Source organism: Hypomesus transpacificus, chromosome 12, assembly GCF_021917145.1.
Source record: "Hypomesus transpacificus isolate Combined female chromosome 12, fHypTra1, whole genome shotgun sequence".
NCBI lineage: Eukaryota > Metazoa > Chordata > Actinopteri > Osmeriformes > Osmeridae > Hypomesus > Hypomesus transpacificus.
Window position 1 is genome coordinate 6,430,972 of NC_061071.1, and position 22,825 is coordinate 6,453,796.

A 22,825-nucleotide genomic window follows, 5' to 3' on the forward strand; every position below is an offset into this window, starting at 1 on the left:
ATATTTTCCTATACCAGCATGAATTTAGGCTTAGATATTTACTAATTGATAAGATGAGAAGACGCTATAAAGTGACAATTTTTAGTATGTGCTTATGGGGCAAAGTAGAAGCACAAGTGTCATAACATTGCACGGTAGGCTTTTGTAACTAATTTATTGAATGCCATTGTAGGCGTTTACAGTTGTAGGCGTTTACAGTTGAACACCCTCACCACTTTATTACTGCGAGGCTGAATACTTACTGACTAGTCAGCTAGTTCCGCCGTCAGACTGCTTCAGAGTCTCAGCGTGAAGTCCTCTATCTGCAGAACACCATTCCAGGTGAGTCACACTGTGACATGGCACATTATCTTTTCAGATTGAGGACATGATAAGGGTAATAGGTTAAGGACACTGCAACTCTAGAGGTTGTTTCATTTTCACTGAAAGACAGTTCTGGTGTCGCTACATTAACCTTTCCACATCTAGGTGAGAAAAATCCTCATTTAAAACAGGACGGTCGAGTGTGTGCTTGTATGCAAGAAAGGTTTGAATATGATGAAATACCTTAATCAGATGATTGATTGAATCTGTGCATTTACGTGTGAGTGCTGAGTTTGTGGATCTGTAAACACATGTGTCCACTCATTAAATGAGCTTGTTTCGACTTATTCTCTTATTCACAGGATGCTGAATTTGGTGCTTTTGTGCCTTTGTGCATTGTCAGGTGAGAGTTCGACATGTAGTTTGTTACCTTATCAAATGACGAGACAACTTCACAGACGGTTTTTAGAAAATAATGCACAGCGTCAGTAATATTACTTTAAATTATTTTACATTTAAATGGCAAAATAAAAGAATAAAGTAGCCTTTGACCATGATGATGAACTTTGCTCTTACAGCATATCATTAATTAGGCCATAGTTGTCTGGCACATAGGTTAATCATTTTACAAATAGGGTAGTGGCTGCGTTTCAGAATGATCTGATAACTTGCCTTAATTGGATCCTAAGGTCGAGGTTAGTGTGTTTGTTTGTGAAGTCTGCACATACTGGGCCAGAATGTTCTGTTACTGAGGACTCCCACGCTTCCAAGACACGTAATGCCTGGATTAGAGTAAAAAAACGTCAAATATCTTCCCTCCGGAAATGTATAGAATGTCTTGCTTCACATTTTGGCATGGAATACATAAACAGATGGTCTCACATTGAGGGAACTCATGAAAAGATGTTTGAGCATTTGTTTTTAAGGAGGTTATATATTCTTGTCAGGCAAAACTGAAATAAAATTAGTTTGTAAAGAATTTCCAATGTACGCAGTGTAGCTTTGCTGATATGATGATCGATGTTGTGTTAGGCCTCAGTGCTGCCCCCTTGAGAGATGACGTTGTAGCTCCACCAAGAGGCATGGTCCACAATGACCAAGTGAATCTGCCCAGGAGAATCCCAGCCCATGACCACCGCAGACAGGGCACCGAACCTTCCAGACGCTTCCTGGTAGACCTGAACACTGGCCTGCTGAAGGAACGCGCCAGTGAGATGGAGAGGAGGGTGGGGCATGGTAAGAGCAATACACAACCGGCGCCTGACCACATTTACACATCTTTTACGCACATTAACAGTTGGGTGTTGGGTGTCTTACACACCCAACTGTTGTCAACATATACAACTTCACAACACAGTGACGGTCTTTGAACACACACTCCGATTCTCCACGCTCTGAATGGCCATATTTTTCTCTTCTCCTTCTCTCCCTCCCCAGTGTTTGAGCCTCCCTCTATAGGCTTACTCAGACAGGGCATCCGGAACTCTCCGCACACTCCAGTGGACAGAAAGACCGGGAACATCATCCAAGCGGTCGGGGACATAGAGTCAAACTTGATCTTGAACTCTGCAGGTGAGTGTGCATGTCACAGATGTAGAACCACCGCGAGTGTGCGTGGTTGTGTGCGTGAGCGTGTACTGTGTAGTAGTGGCAACGCAATTGTAGCACTTGGAATAGACAACCTATCTCCACCCTCTAATCCATGGTAGGACAGCTATTGATCTGCTATTGACGATGCCCTCTCTAGGCTCCGTGGAGGAGCCAGCCAAGATGACAGAGTCAGGCTGGGTGAGGGAGAGCGTGAGTCTGCCTCGTAGTGTCCCCGTGGAGCAGCGCAGGCAGGGCACAGAACCTTCCAGACGCTTCCTGATGGACCTGAACTCTGGCCTGCTGAAGGAGCACATCAGTGAGATGGAGAGGAGGGTGGGGAAGGGTACGTAAACCATATTAGAGGCAAAACAAGATTTCAGTTTACTGGTTGGTGTTGTTTTTTGGGGACAAATGGGATTTCTATGATGTCAGTTCTTATACTCTCTTTCTTCGCCATCCCCCTGTTCTCTCCTGTCCTCCCTCGCTCCTCGTCTCTCTCCAGTGTATGTTCCTCCCTACAGGAGCTTGTTCAGACAGGGCACGGAGAACTCCCGGGCCACACTGGTGGACACCAGGACAGGACACATCCTCCAGGAAGTCGGAGAGATGGAGAGGAACATGAAGCTTGTCGGAGAGATGGAGAGGAACACTCAGCCAGGTGTGAACCATGTTTGCATTGGAGAGTCATCTGTTTGTAGTGTGTTTGACCATGTATATTTACCCATATTTATGTTAGCCCATAGCAGATGACCTTGTCTGACCCTGTCTACTACAGATGTGCAGACGAAATGGTCCGAGGTGGTAGCTGAGGTTCCCAGTGTCCCCGTGGAGCAGCGCAGGCAGGGCACAGAACCTTCCAGACGCTTCCTGATGGACCTGAACTCTGGCCTGCTGAAGGAGCACATCAGTGAGATGGAGAGGAGGGTGGGGAAGGGTAGGTAAACCATATTTTTAGGCAACTGTGATTTCAGTTTTCTGGCTGGTTGTTTTTTGGGAGGCAAATGGGATTTCCATGATGTCTTTCTTGATCACAAGGAACTTATGGTATGGTCCAACTGCTTAGAGTCTGCTCAAACTATGGACTACAGTATGACATCTGTAGTCGCAGTCGCATGACTGTAGGTCGCTCTGGATAAGAGCGTTTGCTAAAAAAGGACTAAATGTGACATCAAATTCTATGGAAAAAAGAGTGTTGTAATGATTGCCAGAACTAAGGAGGACAGGAAGCTATGCTTTTCCTCTTTTTACTTGTCAGGGCCAGAGCTAAACATAGTTGCTGAAGCAAAATACCTTGGCCACATCCTCAGGGATGATTTTTGTGACGATGATGACATACAGCGCCAGTGCTGTAAATGATATGGACAAGGAAACATGCTGGCACGCAAATTTCATATGTGTACTGAAGAAACTAAAACATCTCTTTTTAGAGCATACTGTACTCAACTGTATACAGCTCACTTATGGTTCAGCTACAGTAAAGCAAACATAAAAAAGATTAAAGTGGCATACAATGATGCACTTAGAATCCTGTTGGAGTATCCAAGATGGACCAGTGCTAGCCGTTTGTTTGTGACGAGTAATGTTCCCACCTTCCATGCTGTGATGAGGAATTTTATGGACACATTCATGTGCCGATTAACAGTCAAAGAATTCAATTTTTACCGCCTTAACCAACCCTGTACTTAGTGACACCAGATATACCTCCCAACTCTGGAAACACTGGAACACGCATCTGTTCCTGTTTTAATTATTGTGCATAGCTATTTGTATGTTTGTATGTATGTATATGTTTTGAACGTTCCCTTTATATAATATGTGGTAGTCAGTATGTCTGTATGTATTTATGTTTGTGTTTACCCCTCTTGTAATATGTTACGTGTACTTTTCTATCTGGACCTTGAATCTGCAAATAAAGTTATATATCATCCTCTCTTTCTCCGCCATCCCCCTGTTCTCTCCTGTCCTCCCTCGCTCCTCGTCTCTCTCCAGTGTATGTTCCTCCCTACAGGAGCTTGTTCAGACAGGGCACGGAGAACTCCCGGGCCACACTGGTGGACACCAGGACAGGACACATCCTCCAGGAAGTCGGAGAGATGGAGAGGAACATGAAGCTTGTCGGAGAGATGGAGAGGAACACTCAGCCAGGTGTGAACCATGTTTGCATTGGAGAGTCATCTGTTTGTAGTGTGTTTGACCATGTATATTTACCCATATTTATGTTAGCCCATAGCAAATGACCTTGTCTGACCCTGTCTACTACAGATGTGCAGACGGAATGGTCTGAGGTGGTGGCTGAGGTTCCCAGTGTCCCCGTGGAGCAGCGCAGACAGGGCACAGAACCTTCCAGACGCTTCCTGATGGACCTGAACAGTGGCCTGCTGAAGGAGCACATCAGTGAGATGGAGAGGAGGGTGGGGAAGGGTAGGTATACTGTCTATTCAGCAGGGGTCTTCAACCTTGTTCCTGTTGGGCTGCCTGCAGGTTTTTGCTTCAACGCTAATCTAGCACATCTGATTCTGAGAGCCCTGGTCTATTGTGTCATGATCTTACCCCCTATTGCTTGGTTTCTTACGTTCCCTCCATCCTTTTTTCTTTCTCCCTGTCTCTCTCTCCCTCTCTCTTTCTCTCTCTCTGTCTCTCTCTTTCTCTCTCTCTTTCTCTCTCTCTGTCTCTCTCTCTCTGTCTCTCTCTCTCTCTCTGTCTCTCTCCCCAGTGTATGTTCCTCCCTACAGGGACTTGTTCAGACAGGGCACGGAGAACTCCCGGGCCACACTGGTGGACACAAGGACAGGACACATCCTCCAGGAAGTCGGAGAGATGGAGAGGAACTTCATAATGGAGCCGCAGGGTGAGTGTGTGTGGGTAAAAACTCAAACCAAAACAACATCCAAAAATGGAGAAAGCCAACTGTATGAATTTCTATTGACAAACAAAACATTTTCTGTTTCAGATGTCTCCAGAGTTCAAGATCAGTTAGACACAGAGTGTGTTGGAGAGGTCATTAATGGCCGCTGCTACCACTTCAATCCAACTCCAATGACCTTCAGCCAAGCAGAGGTGAATGCCTACCACACAGTCATCAGCACATGAAGGGTCTCCATGAAAGTATTTTGAAGTATAGCTACAAAGCTGCAAATTATATATGATATATATGTATAAGACACATAGGCTTTAAAGCCTTTTTCACTGAAACACAACAACAAATCATGCTGACTTGTTGGTGTGTGTTCCAGGCCTCATGCAGAGTTGTCAGCCGTCTTGGGAACCTGGCCTCCATTACCAACAGTGACCTGCACTCTCGCTTGGTGTCCATGGTGACCAAGACCAGCAACAGCCCTGTTTTGACTTGGCTGGGCGGAGTTGGCAAGGTCAGCATTTCCCCTTTGACCTTCACTTGTAACCTGCCATATCATGTTGCAATATAAAAACAGTTCTGACACAGTTCACACGGTATAGCCATTGTAGATGCCTCAGAGGGTTAGAGCTTGTGTGTGTGTGTGACATCATCAGGACCAGAAGTATGAATGGACTGATGGGTCCGCCTGGGATTACACTGACTGGATGCCTGGCCACCTAAACACACTGAGAGACAAGACGGCTTGCGTGGAGATGTTCAGAGTTGGTGAGACGCTCTCCACAGTTTGATATGATTGATATGACAATATGATGTGATTTGTGAATGACCTTTACCGTGAGATATTTTTCTACTCAACCTTTTCTGTTTCAGTAACATTTCCTTTTTCTTTTTTTGCCTCCCCCTTACTCTCCCTCTCTCTCTCTCTCTCTCTCTCTCTCTCTCTCTCTCTCTCTCTCACACACACTCACACACTCACTCACACACACACACACACACACAGATGAGAGTTGGTGGACATCTGTGGACTGTCAGTTGAAGAGAGCGTCCATTTGCTCTTATCCCGTGGCAGCATAAATACCTACACAAGAAATCCTGCAAAAATACCAGACAACATGAAGCATTCCAAATCAGTTTTATAACCTCTGAAATGTGGAACAGGGAACATTGTGTTATTGAGTTATATTGATTCTATTTCCAAATGTTTTGTCCCTTATTTTTACTTCTTTGGATGAGTAACAACTGTTTCAATCCTGTCTAGTAAATCTTCATGTAATTAGACATGGTCCTACTCAGCTTCAACTTTGTCACGGAAATAAAACTCTTAAAAAAAAAAAACTATGAATGATATGTCTCTGTTATAATGACTCCTATTTTGGTGAAAGTGTCATGATTTGTAGTTAATTCATGCTTACTAGTATGACATTAACATTCGTGAGTATGCGCAGCAAGACAAGTTCCTGAAGTAACCTGCAGTCATGCTGTCATAGCCATTCAATTTGTCTACATTATAAGTAGGATGCTTTATTGGGATTTTTGTGTTGGAGACCAGTCCTTGGCCGGGTTTCCCAGATTCGTTAAGAAGCTCTTAACGCTAAGAGCTTGTTTGGAACGTTCTAAGAGCGTTTAGAGTGCTGTTAGAACGTTCTTAAGAAGATCTTAGCGTTAAGAGCTTCTTAACGAATCTGGGAAACCCGGCCCTTGCTGGTTTATCAACTACGTTACCGTGGATAGGGTTTTTGGCAATACGACTACATTACCCAACTCCCCTACTATTGGCATGGCAACCATGCGCAGTGAATGCTGGGATACTGGAGGACTGGAAATACACGCTGAAACATGGCGGCCATAGAACAAATCTTCCGCGACTTCGTTGTAAATAAGATAAAAGAAATCGAAGAAAGTCAGGATACCAGGTGTGTTTGTGTAATGCTCTAACTTGACCAGCAAATGTGGTTCTCCCTAATAACGGAAACATCCATTCAGACATACTTAACAGGTTGCTAAACAATAACTAAATATCTCAGTCTCTGGACAACAACAACGCGTAGTTCGACCAGCTAGAGCTACTAGCACTAGCGAGAGTTAGTATCTTGTCTGTACTGTAGCAAGCTGACATTAGCATTATCACGTACTGTAGGTAACTGTTTTGCTTGGTCGTATAGTCAAAATAATGACATTATATGACACAGCTATCTAACTTGTCGTTCATGGCTTAGTTTGACATTGCCTTTAGCTAACCCTGGCATTTATTTATTGCCTGCCTAGAGGTTTAGTTAGGCTATCCTAAATGTATGATTCACTGACTTAGCACGATTTGTTGTAATTTTTTGGTTATCTCAGTACACAGAAGTTCGTACATCTGTGAGACTAAATGGTTGGTAACTGGTTAGCTATCTCGTTGTTTATTAGATACGTGTAATTCATTGTACAACTGCATAATGACTGTTCTTCTCTAGTCCAACTGATGACCCGCAAAGCAATGGGCAAGTAACTACAGAAGGAGCAACAGGAACGATACCACAAGGTTGTATTGTTAATGAGTCAAAATAAACAACCGTATCGCATATAACACCACGAGATTAACCTAACACCTTTATGTCCATGGTCAGATCAAGAAGACGCTTCTGTGGTCAGCAACAAGGAAGAAGGGGACGTCCTTCACAAGAAGCACAAGAAGCACAAAAAACACAAGAGCAAAAAGAAGAAGAAGAGGCGGAAGGAAGAGAGGGACAGCAGCTCCGAGTCAGCCGTGGATTCTGATGGGGCCACTCAACATGGGGACAGGTGAGAAACAGGTTTCACCTAGCATCTCTGTTGTTTAAAGGGCTTGTCGGCATACGGAACAAAGCTAACCGGGGTTATCCTTTTCGCGTCCCTTGTTTTCTAGCAACGGACGAGAGCAGCAGTCGGACAAACTGAAAGACCCGCAGACCGGTGAACTTTGAACCTTTTCAGACCCCGTCTCTCACACTGGGGCTTGTGCAAACTTATTATTATTTCTTTTTTAAAGATCCCCCCGTGACCCTCTGATGTTTTTTCCCATCTCGCAGGGGAAGACGACGAGAAATCCAAACGGCGTAAGCGCCACTCGTCCAAGAAGAAGAAGAAGAAGAAGAAACAACACAGGAAGGACGATGACAAGACGGGGAGCTCGACCGAGTCGGAGGCGGAGCCTGGAGCCGGGGAGCCGGAGCGCCGGGACGGGAAGGACCCGTCGGCCAACGGCGGGTCGCAGGATCTGCCCGACATCGTCCCCAAAGACACGGGCAGAGACAGCAGGCGTAGGTCCCGCTCCGGGTCCCGCTCGGCCCAACGCCGCCCGCGGTCCGATTCCAAGTCGGGGCACAGGAGCAGGAGGTCCAGAAGCAGGTCACGGTCCAGGTCTCGCCACCGCTCGCGCTCCAGGTCTGCCCGGAGGTCCAGGAGAACCCGCTCCAGGTCTGTCGTGGTTCTGAGGAGGGACAGGAAGTCCAGGTCGCCGTATCGCTCCAGGTCCAGAACCAGGAGGAGGCGAACGAAATCCAGGTCGACGTCTCCGTCGAGACGCCACCGTTCCACGTCCCGAGAGACCAGCTCCAAACCTAAAGAAGGACCGCCAGCCGAGGAGGACGCGGCCGTGGTTAAAGAGGTCGTCTCCGTGTGCGAGCCTGCGGATGGACCCCAGAACCTTCCGGTTCCTGCCGAGCCTTCGGCCCTGCCTGGCGCAAGCAGCTTGCAGGAGGCGGCGACGAACTCGGGAGCGTGGAAACCGGTGCCTCTGTTGGAGGTCAAGGGAGAGGCGGCGCTCTCGGCGCCGCAGGCCTCGGAACCTCCCGGGTCTCCTCCGAAGTGCCCCGTTCCCCCAGAGGTGCCTTTAGCCCCGTCGTCCTCGGACCCTCAGCAGCCACTCCACGAGACGGCTGAACCGGAGGCCTCGGAGGGCCCCTCCGACACCCTGCCACAGGCCCCCTCTACTGAAGCGGCGTCGTCTGCAGGGGGGGACCGGAGAGACCGGCTCCCCGCAGCCCAACCACCAACATGCCCCCGGGGACGGACACAAGCCCGCTCGGAAGGCCGAAGACAAGCCCGCCGCCAAGAAGAGCCGCAGGAGGAAGTCCAAATCCAGGACCCCGTCTCACAGGAAGCGCGCGTCGCGGTCCCGGTCCCGGGGACGGACCAAGCGGTCGCGATCCCCCAAGAGGAAACAGTCGCGGTCCCGGTCGGCCGGCAGGAGATCGAGGAGGTCCAGGTCGCGTTCGGGCTCCCGTAGGCGGAGGGGCACGTTCGCCGGCAACACCCTGAGCCAGAGGGACCGCTGGAAGCGCGAGCCGAGCCACTCCCCCGTGCTCATCCTCCGCAAGAAGAGGTCCCCGGCGCGCGCGCGCAGCGCAGCGCCAGCAAGAGCCCCTCGCGCCTCACAGAGCTCGGTAAGAGATGAGCTGATGTGTCATCTGTTGTTTTCGAGGTCTATTTGAAGGGCTATCGGAGCATCACGGATGAGAGCGAAACGAACGTGAACACTATGCAAAGCAGTAACACTTTAGAAATACTTTTTCCTAACACGTTTTTTTTCTTATTTTCTCTCTCTCTCCCCCTCCCCCTCTCTCTCTCTCTCTCTCTCTCTCTCTCCCTCTCTCTCTCTGTCTCTCCCTCTCTCTCTCCCTCTCTCTCTCTCTCTCTCTCTCTCTCTCTCTCTCTCTCTCTCCCTCTCTCCCTCTCTCTCTCTGTCTCTCTCTCCCCCTCTCCCCTCTCTCTCTCTCTCTCTCTCTCCCTCTCTCCCTCTCTCTCTCTGTCTCTCTCTCTCCCCTCCCCCCTCTCTCTCTCTCTCTCTCTCTCTCTCTCTCTCTCTCTCTCTCTCTCTCTCTCTCCCTCTCCCTCTCTCTCTCTCTCTCTCTCTCTCTCTCTCTCTCTCTCTCTCTCTCTCTCTCTCTCTCTCTCTCTCTCTCCCTCTCTCCCTCTCTCTCTCTGTCTCTCCCTCTCTCTCTCTCTCTCCCTCTCTCTCTCTCTCTCTCTCTCTCTCTCTCTCCCTCTCTCTCTCCCTCTCTCCCTCTCTCTCTGTCTCTCTCTCTCTCCCTCTCTCTCCCTCTCTCCCTCTCTCTCTCTGTCTCTCTCTCCCTCTCCTCTCTCTCTCTCTCTCTCTCTCTCTCTCTCTCTCTCTCTCTCCCTCCCTCTCTCCCTCTCTCCCTCTCAGATAAAGACCAGCTGCTGGAGATCGCCAAGGCCAACGCGGCCGCCATGTGTGCCAAGGCGGGGATGCCCATCCCCGACAGCCTGCGCCCCAAAGCACTGGTCCAGCTGCCCCTGAACCTGCCCCTGAACCTGCCCCTGAACCTGAACCTGCCCGCCATGGCCATGAACGCCGCCATGGCGAGCATGACCGCCGCCACCATGACAGCCGCCCTGTCCAGCATGGGGGCCTTATCCAGCAGGGGGGCCTTATCCAGCATGCCCCAGATGGCCCCCCTGCCCTCCATCACCAACAAGCCCCCCCCGGGGCCCCCGCAGCCCAACATGGCCGCCATCGAGGAGGCGAAGAGGAAAGTGTCCAAGCAGGCCAACATCATCAGCATTAAAGAGTTCACGGACGTAAGAGATCTCTCTGGGTCTCGTCGCACTCGCAGCTTATGCTCTCTTTATTCTCTTTCTCTCTCCTTCTCTCGCTCTCCTTGTTTCTTGCACCCTTGTGCGCTCTCTTGCTCTCTCTCCTTGTCTCTTGCACCCTCGTGCTCTCTCTTGCTCTCTCTCTCTCCTCGTCTCTTGCACCCTCGTGCTCTCTCTTGCTCTCTCTCTCTCCTCGTCTCTTGCACTCTCTCTCTCCTCGTCTCTTGCACCCTCGTGCTCTCTCCTGCTCTCTCTGTTGCGCAAACTATTTCTCTGACATTCCTGATGATGCAATTGTGAGGGATCTGAAAATGTATTGTATATAAAAAATGAAAATCCAAGTATTTTGCTCTTCCAAATGAAAAATCGAAATACTTATGGACCGCTAGTGTTGACGGTGAAAGCCCTGTGTGTGTGCGCGTGTGTGTAGAAATGTAAGAAGATCGTGGAGAGTAAAGGAGAGCTGGCCGTGGCCCAGCCTCACCACTCTGACGAGGAGGAGGAGGGAGGGAAGCCGTTTGGAGGAGGCGCCCTGAGGGAGGTCAAAGGCATCTCCTTCAGCATCAATGTAAGCTGGAGGCTCCTGTATTGCTCTTTTTCTCCCTCTCTCTCTTTATCTCTCTTTCTTTCTCTCTCACTTCCCCCCCCCCCCCCCCCCTCATTTTGTGTAAATGTAAAGGCCATTGCACACTGAGCCCGAAATTTGTGTCAGAAATCTTTGCATGTAAAAAAACAAACAAATACGTCTTCACATTATGTCCGGGTTCGATTTTCTGCGTTTTCTTGCATCCACAGTCAGCATTTTGATAGTTTTTTTGGCAATTCAGAGCCATCGAATGTAGAGGCTGACGATTGCGAAAAAACGCATAGACGAAAATGTCACACTCAGCGGCAAGGGCATTAAGAGCTCCAGAGCCCGTATAGGCATGTTGAGGTGAACTACAGCTGACTACGAGAGTCTGAACTGTGTTGCCCCGACTACCACCCATTCATCACATTCTAACGTACCCCCCTCTGTCGTACGGTGCGAGGGAAGCGGCTCTGGAAATGACCTGGCTGATGGCTCGACCATCTGGTCCAAATTCTGGAACGGAACCAACCGGGCATCAACACGAGGAGAATGTTCAGTATGAAGGAGAAGCTGGAAACAGGCTGGGTTTTTGAAATGCTACAAGGGTGGTGTTACTGAAGGGGGTGTGCCATGTTGCCCCCTCCCCCCCCGCCCGCTGTTCTCATCACCACTCAAAACCGTGTCCTGGGATCTCACAACCAGACCAGCAATGGTCTATCTCCCGGTATAGGCATTTATTATAATTTTGACTTCACTTCCTCCCCCAACTTTTACAGTAACCCCATCCCCTCTGCCTCCCCCTCACCCCCTCCCCCCCCCCACCACCACCACCAGAACGCTTCTGTGCGTCCGGCGGTCGGCGTGCGGAGCGACGCGGCCTACGCCAAGGAGTTCCCCGTGTCGTCGGGCTCCCAGCACCGGAAGAAGGAGGGCGAGGGCGCGTACGGCGAGTGGGTCCCCGTGGAGAAGAAGGGCGTGGAGAAGGCCAAGGCTCTGGCCGCCGTCAAGGCCGCCGCCGTGGTGGCCAAGGCGGCGTCGTCGGGCGAGGCGGCGTCGGGCGTGCCGCTGGTGGTGAAGCCCGTGTTGGACGGCGACAGCGTGTTCCCGGAGCCGCCCCTGCAGGTCCGTACCGCGTGTGTGTGTGTGTCTGTGTGTGATTTGTCAGTGTATTCATCTTGGTGTTTTCGTGTGTGTGTGTATATGATGTGTGTGTGTGTGTATATGATGTGTGTGTGTGTATATGATGTGTGTGTGTGTGTGTATATGATGTGTGTGTGTGTGTGTGTGTATATGATGTGTGTGTGTGTATATGATGTGTGTGTGTGTGTATATGATGTGTGTGTGTGTGTATATGATGTGTGTGTGTGTATATGATGTGTGTGTGTGTGTATATGATGTGTGTGTGTGTGTATATGATGTGTGTGTGTGTGTATATGATGTGTGTGTGTGTGTATATGATGTGTGTGTGTGTGTATATGATGTGTGTGTGTGTATATGATGTGTGTGTGTGTATATGATGTGTGTGTGTGTGTCCCACCAGCCAGTGGATATCACCCAGGCGGTCAGTGAGAGGATAAAGGCCCAGAGGCGTCTGGCTGAGAACCCGTACGACGTCAACGCCATGTGCATGCTGACCAGAGCCCAGGAGCAGGTACACCACCCCCTCCACCCAGCCTGTCACCACCACCCCCTCCACCCACCCAGCCTGTCACCACCACCCCCTCCACCCACCCAGCCTTTCACCACCACCCCCTCCACCCAGCCTGTCACCACCACCCCCTCCACCCACCCAGGCTGTCACCCCCCTCCACCCAGCCTGTAACCCCCTCCACCCACCCAGCCTGTAACCCCCTCCACCCACCCAGCCTGTCACCCACTCCACCCAGCCTGTCACCCCCCTCCACCCAGCCTGTCACCCCCTCCACCCAGCCTGTAACCCCCTCCACCCACCCAGGCTGTCACCCCCTCCACCCAGCCTGTAACCCCCTCCACCCACCCAGCCTGTCACCCACTCCACCCAGCCTGTAACCCCCTCCACCCACCCAGCCTGTCACCCCCTCCACCCAGCCTGTAACCCCCTCCACCCACCCAGGCTGTCACCCCCCTCCACCCAGCCTGTAACCCCCTCCACCCACCCAGCATGTCACCCCCTCCACCCACCCAGCCTGTAACCCCCTCCACCCACCCAGCATGTCACCCCCCTCCACCCAGCATGTCTCTACTAGAGCCCGACCGATAAAAGATTTTTGAGGCCGATACCAATACAAATATTTGATCATTTGAAAATCAGATATTCCGATATCGGCCGATATATATAAAAATAATAATCCAGAAACGTGAAACAAAACAAACAGATTTCCTTAACACTCTGCCCGACTCTGGCTGGATCAGCTGGTTGTGGCGTTCTAACGTGTTGCCATCAGGGACGTTGTAGAGTGACCTCTGGTGGACAAACTATGCAACGCAAACACTCAGAACATGGTTGAAGGGTGTTTCGTCCGTTTTTTTTTTTTTTTTATCAGCTATTAGGAACCTTGATTTTGTACATTGTTTGTTTGTTTGTATTGTGAAGGCATAATAAATAAATACAAATATCATCCATTATAAATGCCGATACCGATAGTTTGGAAAATGCCTAATATCGGCCAATAATATCGGCCCGCCGATAAATCGGTCGGGCTCCAGTCTCTACCACCCCCTCTATCCAGCCTTTCACTACCATACTCTCCACCCAGCATGTCACTATCACCCCTTCCACCCAGCCCGTCACTACCACAACCCGACCAGGGTTGTGCACAGCAGTAGGGGATCGTGGTGTGTCTCTCAACTTTCTCTCCTCCCTCCCTCCCTCCAGGTGGATGCCTGGGCCCAGTCTAACACCATCCCAGGTCTGTTCACCGGAACGACAGGAGCCCAGGTGCTGAGTTCAGAGGAGCTGTCCAACAGCGGCCCTCAAGCCTGGATCAAAAAGGTACCGCACACACGCTTCCATCCACCTGCCTACCTCCCTACACACACACCCCGCCCCCCACCAACCCCGTGCTTCTGACGTCTGCATCGCCAATGCCAACGGGTGTACCCACTTCATCTCTGAACACACACCGTCTTAAATCCAGCCCCCAGTCACCAGAGCTAGAGCGACCTGGAGCAGCCTCGTCAACGCTGGAGTGAAACGTAGCTTGGCTGTCTGTGGTGAAGGATAGTGCACCCCCCCCTTCCTCAGTTGGACGGCAGGGGTTAGATAACAGGATTACGTCATTCCACCTGCTATCTGGAAAACCCTCTGATGTGCTGACGTTTTGTGTGCATGTGTTTGTTTGTGTGTGTGACTGTGTGCGTTTGCCTGTTTGTTTTGTCGTGTGTGTGTGTCTGTATGCGTCAGAGAGGAATCACGCTTGTTTGAGTTGAATCAACATTCACTCGAATCCAGCTGTCCATGTATTGTTAATCACCCATCAGGGCATCCCCACTCCCTCCACACACACACACACACACACACACACACACACACACACACACGGTCGTCGTGAAGTGGGTACACCTCAGCGGGCAGTGATGCAGACGACTCACATGTTACCTTCTTACCAAAGCAGGTGCAAGTGCAGTTTGGGCTCCCAGCCACTAGGGGGCGGTCTAGTCTGCCTGCTGACAGGAAGCCCCTGAGGATTAGGGGGCCTTGGAGCGCAAAATAACAGGAAAGAGGGGGGGAGGGGAGGAAGAGAAGTGATGGATGGAAGTAAGTGTGCAGTCCCTCCCCCCCCTCCCCCCTCCTCTCTCCCTACCTTCACCTCAGGACAAAGGGGTGCTTAGAACCCTCCGGAAGATTTGCCATTTCCTGCCTGTCTTGCTCCCTTCTTCCCTTCCCTCGGGCGCCAGAGTAGGGGGAGGAATGGATGCTTGGCTCCCGTCAGAATCTAGCCACGGGTCGAATTCGACGCCGCGAGGATATCCCAGGGTTCGAGAGAAGATAGACCAGATAGACCTTCACACACACACATATACTCACAAGGTTGGCACGGTCTTTATACTGTCCAATGGCTGCCTCCTCTCCTTGAACCTCCGTGTCATGAACACTAAGCTGATACAGCGTGTTGGATGTATGATGGATCTCATGTCACACATACCCCAACAGAACAGGTCAAGGCAGACACACACACACACGTAACGTCCCCTCGAATAGTTAAGGGACTTTGATGTCCCTGTGTGTGTGTGTGTGTGCAACCAAATGCTGCTGTGTAAACATACAGACATGCGAGAAGAAGATCCCCCCCCCACACACACACACACACACACAACCTTTCTACACTCCCGACAGGAGGAGTTGGTCCTTCAAATCCCTCTGTACTATATTAACCATATGGAATGTCCCACTGCTCAAGTTGCCAACGGTTACATCACGAAAGGAGAGAACGCTCACGGTATTATTTTCCACTGCCCGGTCGATTTCAGTTTATCACAGGACACCTAGAGTTATTCACGCGCTTGGATCGGGCCGAGGCATGTTTAGAACTTGACGGTGGGTGGGGGAGGGGGAGGGAGGGGAGGTGGGGGGAGGGGCTTAGTGTGCCTGCCAACCTGACTGTTTGTTTGTGGGTGTGTGTGCTTCGGAGGGGTAGTTGCCATGTGCACAGGCAGGCAGGTGGGAGGGTGGGGAGGGGTCGGGAGGAGGGGGGGGGGGGGTGAGAGAGGGAGGTGGAGGTTCACAGGGGCGGCCTGTGAACTTTCACCTCTCTCTATGGACACTCGTTTCAGGGTCAGTCCTTGTAGCTGTCCTTGTTGCCACGGTCACAGTCAGGCCCCCTCTCTAAAGCTGCCTGATGCTCGGCCGGGGGATGGGGGGCTAGGTACGTACGCCACACAGATCCCTTCCTTCTACTGCTAACTGTAAGTGTGTGTGTGTGTGTGTGTGTGAGAGAGAGAGAGAGTCAATGAATGAAGTGTTAAAGCAAATCACCGTCTTACAGATGTGTGTGGTACAGTGTGGAGGACCAAGTCCCTTTCAACCCTGCGTGTGTGTGTCTTGTGCGCGCGTGTGTGTGTGAGTGTGTGCTTGTGTGTGAGTGTGTGCTTGTGTGCGGGGTTTGAAACTGTAAGGGGTTGACACTGCTTTCTGAGAAACCCCGTGTCTAGTTTACATCTTAACTTAACTGCAGCCATCCCTTACTCTCACTGTTTGATATAAGGCATGTAAACATGCTCTGAAAAGTGTGTGTGTGTGTGTGGTGCCTAGCTCTGCCCGTGTGTCTGGATGAGCCAGCTGGGTATAGGGGTGTGTCTGGAGGAGGGAAGCTAACTGTCTCCTCTCCTGCCCCGTCTGCCTCTCTTCTCTCCTGTCTTCTCCTCCCTCCTCCTGTGGCCACCCCTCCAACTGCTCCCTCCCTCTCTCTCCCCCCCCTCTCCCTCCCTCCTCCCAGGACCAGTTCCTCCGTGCGGCCCCGGTCTCTGGAGGCGTGGGGGAGTTCCTCATGAGGAAGATGGGCTGGCGGACGGGGGAGGGACTGGGCCGCAACCGGGAGGGCACCGTCGAGCCCATCGTCATCGACTTCAAGATCGACCGGAAAGGTGAGCGGGCGAAGGAGGGAGGGACCAGCCAGCGCTGAAGGGCGTTGCTCGTCCAATCAGCCCAGCTCTCACTGACTGGAGCCAACATGATGAGGAGGAGGATGATGATGATGATGAAGGTGATGGAGCTAAATCTCCGGGGGGGGTGGTGTGCGTGTGTTTTGTAGGTCTGGTGGCTGAAGGGGAGAAGCCTCAGAAGTCTGGCGGCCTGGTCGTGACCAAGGACATGCTGGGTGAGGCCACACACACACACACACGTCTCCATTGGTGCTGTTAAAAAGGGTAGCCACAGATAACACTGCCGTATGACGGTGGGGGGGGGGTCTGTGCTGGGTAGATGTGTGTGGTGTTAGACAAACTAGGGGTCGGGTGTCTGTGTAGCGGTCTAGAGAGGTAGCGTGTGAAGCACAGCAGAAAGGGGAAAAGAGTTGACGGTCGCTCCCCCTTCCCATCCTCCCCTCAGGGAAGCACCCGGTCTCAGCTCTGATGGAGCTGTGTAACAAGAAGAGGTGGACCCCCCCTGAGTTTGTCATGGTCCATCACAGTGGCCCCGACCACCGCAAGAACTTCCTCTTCAAGGTGCGTGTTTGAAAAGGACGAAGGCACACTTGATGGCTGGATACGTCGTTTTTTTTCTTCATGCAACTTTGCCCCAACCCCTTTTCGTGTGTGTGTGTGTCTGGTGTGTGTGTGTGTCTGGTGTGTTTGTGTGTGTGTCTCAGGTGGTTGTGAATGGAGGAGACTACCAGCCCCAGTCAGCCAGTCCCAATAAGAAGCATGCCAAGGCCATGGCTGCTACAGTGGCCCTGCAGGCCCTGGGGGAGGTGCCTGTCGACGGGCCGGGCCTCTACACAGGACCCGTGTTCACCGCTGCCACCACCGGCCCCCTGTTCTCCTCCTCCACTGTATAACACACACACACACACACGGATATTCACAGCATCATTGGACACACATATATACAGGTACACACACTGCAAACATAAAAAATACATACAGAAAAAGATAAACCTACACACACACTCTTTACACACACACACACTCTTTACACACACACACACACACACGACATGCTGCGTTTCTATACCGGGTCAAACATGATTTCTCCTGAACAGAACTGAAATTGACTGACCGGAGAGTTTCTATGACAAACATTTGCATGGTGTTTTAGAAGACGGTGGGGTTTATACTGGTCGTGGATTCCGTTTTAAAAGCATTCCCCCACAACACCCCCCTCTCCCCGAATGTACGCCCCGTGACCAAACTGTTCACATCATGAAACATAACCATGTGAAGTATTTGTTTGATTCTTTTTGTTTCGTGTTGGGCTTTCACCAACTGGCTAGTTTTGTCACTTTGCAAATGTCATGTTGTAGGTTACTGAAGTTGTGATGCCTGCAGAGTGCGTGTGTAACTGGCTAGCATGAAGGGTTGCATTTCTAGAAGATACCATGATGTATTTTTGTTGATTTTACTTGGTTAAATATTAAATAAGATAAAGATTCCATCCCTTTTGACGGTGAGCAGCTCATTCTTCCTCTTTCGCCAAGAGGACAATAGCATCATGGCACACCACGGAATCTACAGATATTTTATTTGTGAAGCACAAACACACATGAACACAGCACACAACATGATTCAAAAACTGCTGATGAAAGCGTCAACCTATGTGCTGACCCCATCCTCCAGTCGGTTCAAACATCTGATGCCCCTGATATTAATAGAAGCTACTATAAATGCAGCATACTAAAGTTCATCAGAGGCCTCTTCCAATCCCACATTCCAACTTAGCAACAAGTATCCGAATTCGAACAGCCATGGATCAGACTATCAATCAATTACCAAACACTGCAGTCCTGCAGACATGACAATAGAGCACTGGAGGAAGCCAGTGGTTTTATTATTAGATAAGATGGTATAATCTATAGGGTAAATACATATACATGGTCCAATAGAATTGGGCCAACAAATAACTCAAATAAGCTACAAACTACAGCATTATGGTCACAAACTATCATGAAATGACGAAGCAGTACATACAGTAAAAACAAAAACGGCACTAACACTGCTATGTCATGAAATGGTATTACGAGTTAGTGGTTTTCTCCAAAGTGAATTACAGCGGGGACATGTTGTTGATGTTGTGTAGTGACATGGTAGTCAATGTAACCTTAACATCAAGTGTTGCCATTAACCTTTTATTGGCCACAGTAATAGAACTGGCTAAAAAAACAAAACAATCTCCTTTTTATAGTCAGCCTAGTCAGCTGGCATTGGATCCAAGACACATTCTACACTGTGACTTCACTCTCATGCCTGGTTTCATAAAAAAAATGCATCCACCCTTCCTACACCTGGAAATCCCTGACATTACAGCCTCACCCCCACCTCGATCCAAACATGACATAAGAGCGACGAGAGGTGATCTCATGGGAGTGAGGGAACCAGCATCATCTAGCTGTCCTGGTATGCTTCTACCCAGGAGAGATGCGTGGAGCTCCGGTCTCTCTGTCTGAGGAGGGGGGGGGGGGGGGCATCAGATCTTGTGTGTCGCCAGTAGAATCCCAAGAACCAGAGCAGTTAGCGACAGAACTCCGCCTAAGATCCCGATACGAACCCAGGGGAGTGTCTCAAGCCGACCTGCGGGGGAGAGAGATGAGGAAAACAAGCTGGCTAGAGTTCTACGTGTATTATTCGTAGATTATCCATAGCACTTTGTGTGCCATTGACCAACTAGTGCAGTACTGCCATACCCTGCGCACTCACCGATGTCTGGCTCAGGTGACGATGTCATCGCCTCGTCCTGCCCCCACGCCAAGTGCGATGATGTCACTGTCGCCATGGCCGCGGGAACCGGGGATACTGAGGTTGCTGCAGCACCCTCTGTTGACAGCACGAGAATTTGAAATGATGTGACTTGAAAGCTTGCAGCTGTTACCCACTAGGAATCAATCGACTGACATGTACACTGTAGCTAGTAAACAAAGGGAATTGGTGTCGCTTTTCCAGCTAGACGACCTGTTCCATTGTCTGGTCGTGTACTCTACGGAACCCATAGTGGCACCCTGACCTGTTGAGCCTTCTTGGAGGTTGTCAGACAACATTGTGACGGTAGGAGTGCTCTCCCAGTTGTCCTCTGTGTGGGGTAGAGTGAAAAAGACACGTTTGTTACAGGAAGTTCCTACAAGTTGCAGGTGTATCACCAGGGGCGGTTCTACACGGGGGCCTACGGGGGCCAGTGCCCCTGTAAAAATTTTCCTGGGCCCCCCTGAGCTGACTGACTTTTTTTGGGGGGGGATTTTCTTCTTCTAGTAGACATCATGAAACTAGGAAGGGACATTGCAGCCTTTTTTCTCCCCAATAAATAAATAAGTTAAAGAAACATATCAAGGTATTGAGAGAGCTGAGGAGCTGGAAGAGGGAGAGCCAAAGTCGTTTGAATGATTTTAATGTAAGGCAAAATGAAAGTATTAATGTTTAAATATCTTGTTTCACTGCACCCCCCCCCCCCCTTGGCCCCCCAGTAAAATGTGTCTAGAACCACCACTGTGTATCACCTTATTCCGATATTCAACCATCCACATAGCCGGCCCCTAAAAAGCTCAACTGCTAATGATAGCATCGCTAGGTTTCAGAATGTAGCATGTGCATCATCAATAGAAATAGCTAGGTGTATAGCATTCGTCACAGCAACCTCTAAGTATGTTGGATGGCTTTACCATAAGGAAAAGTGAAGTTGACAGTCAGATGGATGTCCGCAGGTGTTCCTGCCTCGGTTCTTCCAGAAGTCCTGTAGAAGCAACGGTATGCTCCCTGGTCCTGGTACCCCACAGAGTCAATGGTAAGGGTAAAATTCCCCTTGCGCATTAAATACAGTTTGTTAGGAATGTAGTGAGAATCGACTGGCCAGTAGAGGCCACTGGAACAGTTGAAAGCGAGGATAGTTTGACGGTCTTTTTGCCACCCCACCATCATCTGTGTGGGGTCCTTGGGGGCGTGGCCGTAACATGGAAGATGCGCAGGGCAACCCGCCGGCACGTCTAAAGCTATTGGCGTCGTAGGGACTGAAAAAGACAAAGAGGAATGGGAGGAGATGAATGCCGGACTTGGCTTGGATCAATTGGGTATCTAAAGAATGTTTCAGAAGTCTGTGCTGTGTCGAAGCAAATGTCACGCCATTGGACAATTTGACGTGACTCACTGACTCAGACATTGGCTGGGTTTCCAAGATTCGTTAAGAAGCTCTTAACGCTAAGAACTTCTTAAGAACGTTCGAAGAGCGCTCTTCGAACGCTCTTTAAACGCTCTTCGAACGCTCTTAAGAAGCTCTTAGCGTTAAGAGCTTCTTAACCAATCTGGGAAACCCGGCCATTATCAGCTCAATGTGTTTTTCGGTGTGCACGTCCAACAGGGGCGTGTTCAGGGAGTGGCCTTGGGTGGCACGGGCCACCCCTGAAATCTAATTGGCCACCCCAATATATGATTGGCTATATGCCCAGTCAAAGGCGGGCCACCCCTGGTACCACCCCTATCAAAAATGTCTGGACACACCGCTGACGTCCAGACGTCCAAGCCTGCCCCCTGCTGGAGGCAGCCTGCAAGGCCACCTGACAATCTTGTCAAACAACAAACGAACACGTCTCACCACCGACATGTAGCCAAATAGTGGAGATGGTCCTCCTGCCTTGCCAGATGCACTCGTACATGTTGGCATCAGTCAGCACCACCTTCCGAAGCTCCAAAGAGAAGTTGCCCTTCACAAGCCCCTCTGGAGGGAGGAACGCTCGCCCCTCGTACCCGCTGCCCACCGTCAGCCCCTCCCCCTGGAGGGAGAGCACGTCCTGCCCCATCGCGGACCACTCCAGGGCCCTCTCCACGTCCTCCCCCTGGCTCAGCTGGTCCACGTAGTAGGCACCGTCACAGGGGAGGACGACGGTGTCTCCAAACACCGCTGTCAGCTTTGTGAACAGAGGGACAGGTGGAGAGGCTGGGGGGGGGGGGTGGAGAGAGAGCGAGGAGTTGGGAGGATAGAGGGGGAGAGGGAAGAGAGGGAGAGGGAAAGGATCGTAAGGGGGTGGAGGGAGGGTGAGAGGAGGCGTGGAGGAAGGGGAGGGCGGGCAGGAGCAGAGGAAGGGAAAAGAGAGGGAAAAAATGAAGGAATGGAGGAGTTTCCAAAATAAAGGACCAACAAAATTAGGGTATACTCGTTGGAATCTTATATCAACATGAATTTGAATACACACAATTACTGTCCCAAAAGTCACTGTAATAATAGAATACCCTTCGGCAACACTTCTACTGGCAAACTACATTGCTACTAAGAATTCTTTTGAAAGAAAGAAAAAAGGAATCTGCAGTTAGGGACTTACCACCACAAACTCTGAGAGACGCTAAAATCGACAGGATGCCAAATAGTACCATTTTGCAAGCCGTCTAACGTCTTCACCTTACGGGGAAAATAAATCAAAGACTATCAACTCAGAACAGAATATCATATAAATTAAGTTGGACGAATTAAACTAAATAAAAGTAACATTGTTTTCATTAATATCCGATTTTTTGAGTGCAAAATATCAAATAAATTCCTGAGAAAGTGCATCCCACTCATAATGAGTGCAATCATTTGGTCCGCCAGTCCCAGAAATTGAGCTGTGGATATTGGTTCCAAGTTTCGCTGATATTGAACGAGCCCATAGCCTAAACACCAACGTCAGGGCAAAAGAACAGGTCGCCGTACGTGAGCGTGCCAACGGTACGAAGTCATCAAAAGTGCCCTTACCAAATAACGGGTTATCACAGCCAAATAAACGAATCAACAGAAGCGTGTCGGCACGGGTTAAACACACAGCACTGGTGAGGGGGAGGCGCTGGGGCGTTTCTTTTTTTAAATGTAATAGCAGATTATTTGTCTCCTCTCTCGTTACTGACTGTATTCAATTACAATAAAACCACTCTATAGAGCTCGACTTTCTAAGTTAGCGGAGCAACCGGGAGAGGCAGAGGCACGCGCGCATCTCACGTATCCATGCATGCCATGACCACTAGTTGGCAATAACCTCCGCACATTTTAAAACCTAGAAGTAAAATAGCCTAGAGAGGCAACACCGATTTGGAAGCAAATAAAAAAACTATAAATGCTCAATTTAGTAAATATAATGGTTGCCGCCCGCCGTGATGGATGGAAAAACTTGCGTTTGCCACACGGGCCGTTCTTGCTCTGTGTCTTAGTGCACGTTTTCTTCTGTTCTAGTACTTTAACATCTATGTCTCCTTGCTGTAAAGCGCATCTACTTCATTAACATATAGCAATGCATATCAGATCAGCTTCTCCTCCTCTGCGGGCCATGAAACTTTAGACGGGG

At 50.1% G+C, this 22,825-nt stretch overlaps 3 protein-coding genes across 6 annotated transcripts; 2 read left to right on the top strand and 1 right to left on the bottom strand.

Annotated features, from left to right (window-relative positions):
• The first annotated feature begins 252 nt into the window (after positions 1-252).
• wu:fa56d06 (uncharacterized protein LOC795664 homolog) lies at positions 253-6,085 on the top strand. Of its 4 annotated transcripts, none has more exons than XM_047030551.1 (14): positions 253-321; positions 666-706; positions 1,336-1,539; positions 1,741-1,875; positions 2,051-2,236; positions 2,396-2,551; positions 2,669-2,827; positions 3,883-4,038; positions 4,156-4,314; positions 4,607-4,741; positions 4,844-4,950; positions 5,127-5,261; positions 5,404-5,515; positions 5,751-6,085. In XM_047030551.1, exons 2-14 carry the CDS (start codon positions 667-669, stop codon positions 5,822-5,824), a joined length of 1,758 nt encoding a protein of 585 aa, XP_046886507.1. In that variant the 5' UTR covers positions 253-321; position 666; the 3' UTR covers positions 5,825-6,085. The 4 variants fall into 4 exon arrangements, with proteins under 4 accessions (XP_046886507.1, XP_046886511.1, XP_046886510.1 ...); XM_047030553.1 differs by lacking the exon at positions 253-321 and adding an exon at positions 376-468; XM_047030555.1 differs by lacking the exon at positions 2,396-2,551 and having other exon boundaries at positions 2,051-2,145; positions 2,737-2,827.
• Positions 6,086-6,566: 481 nt separating this feature from the next.
• Positions 6,567-17,974, top strand: LOC124474427 (protein SON). Its single transcript, XM_047030541.1, is given in 16 exon segments — positions 6,567-6,663; positions 7,207-7,274; positions 7,360-7,534; positions 7,638-7,684; positions 7,801-8,822; positions 8,824-9,114; positions 9,117-9,156; positions 9,921-10,315; positions 10,761-10,898; positions 11,736-12,023; positions 12,442-12,552; positions 13,756-13,872; positions 16,316-16,463; positions 16,631-16,696; positions 16,927-17,042; positions 17,186-17,974. Coding segments are annotated over 16 exon segments (3,288 nt in total). The 5' UTR covers positions 6,567-6,586; the 3' UTR covers positions 17,375-17,974.
• Positions 17,975-18,040: 66 nt separating this feature from the next.
• LOC124474461 lies at positions 18,041-22,466 on the bottom strand. Its single transcript, XM_047030616.1, has 7 exons — positions 22,243-22,466; positions 21,833-21,909; positions 21,109-21,450; positions 20,183-20,527; positions 19,534-19,599; positions 19,230-19,346; positions 18,041-19,103 (listed from the first exon to the last, which is right to left on the bottom strand). Exons 2-7 carry the CDS (start codon positions 21,882-21,884, stop codon positions 19,000-19,002), a joined length of 1,026 nt encoding a protein of 341 aa, XP_046886572.1. The 5' UTR covers positions 21,885-21,909; positions 22,243-22,466; the 3' UTR covers positions 18,041-18,999.
• Between the last annotated feature and the right edge of the window lie 359 nt (positions 22,467-22,825).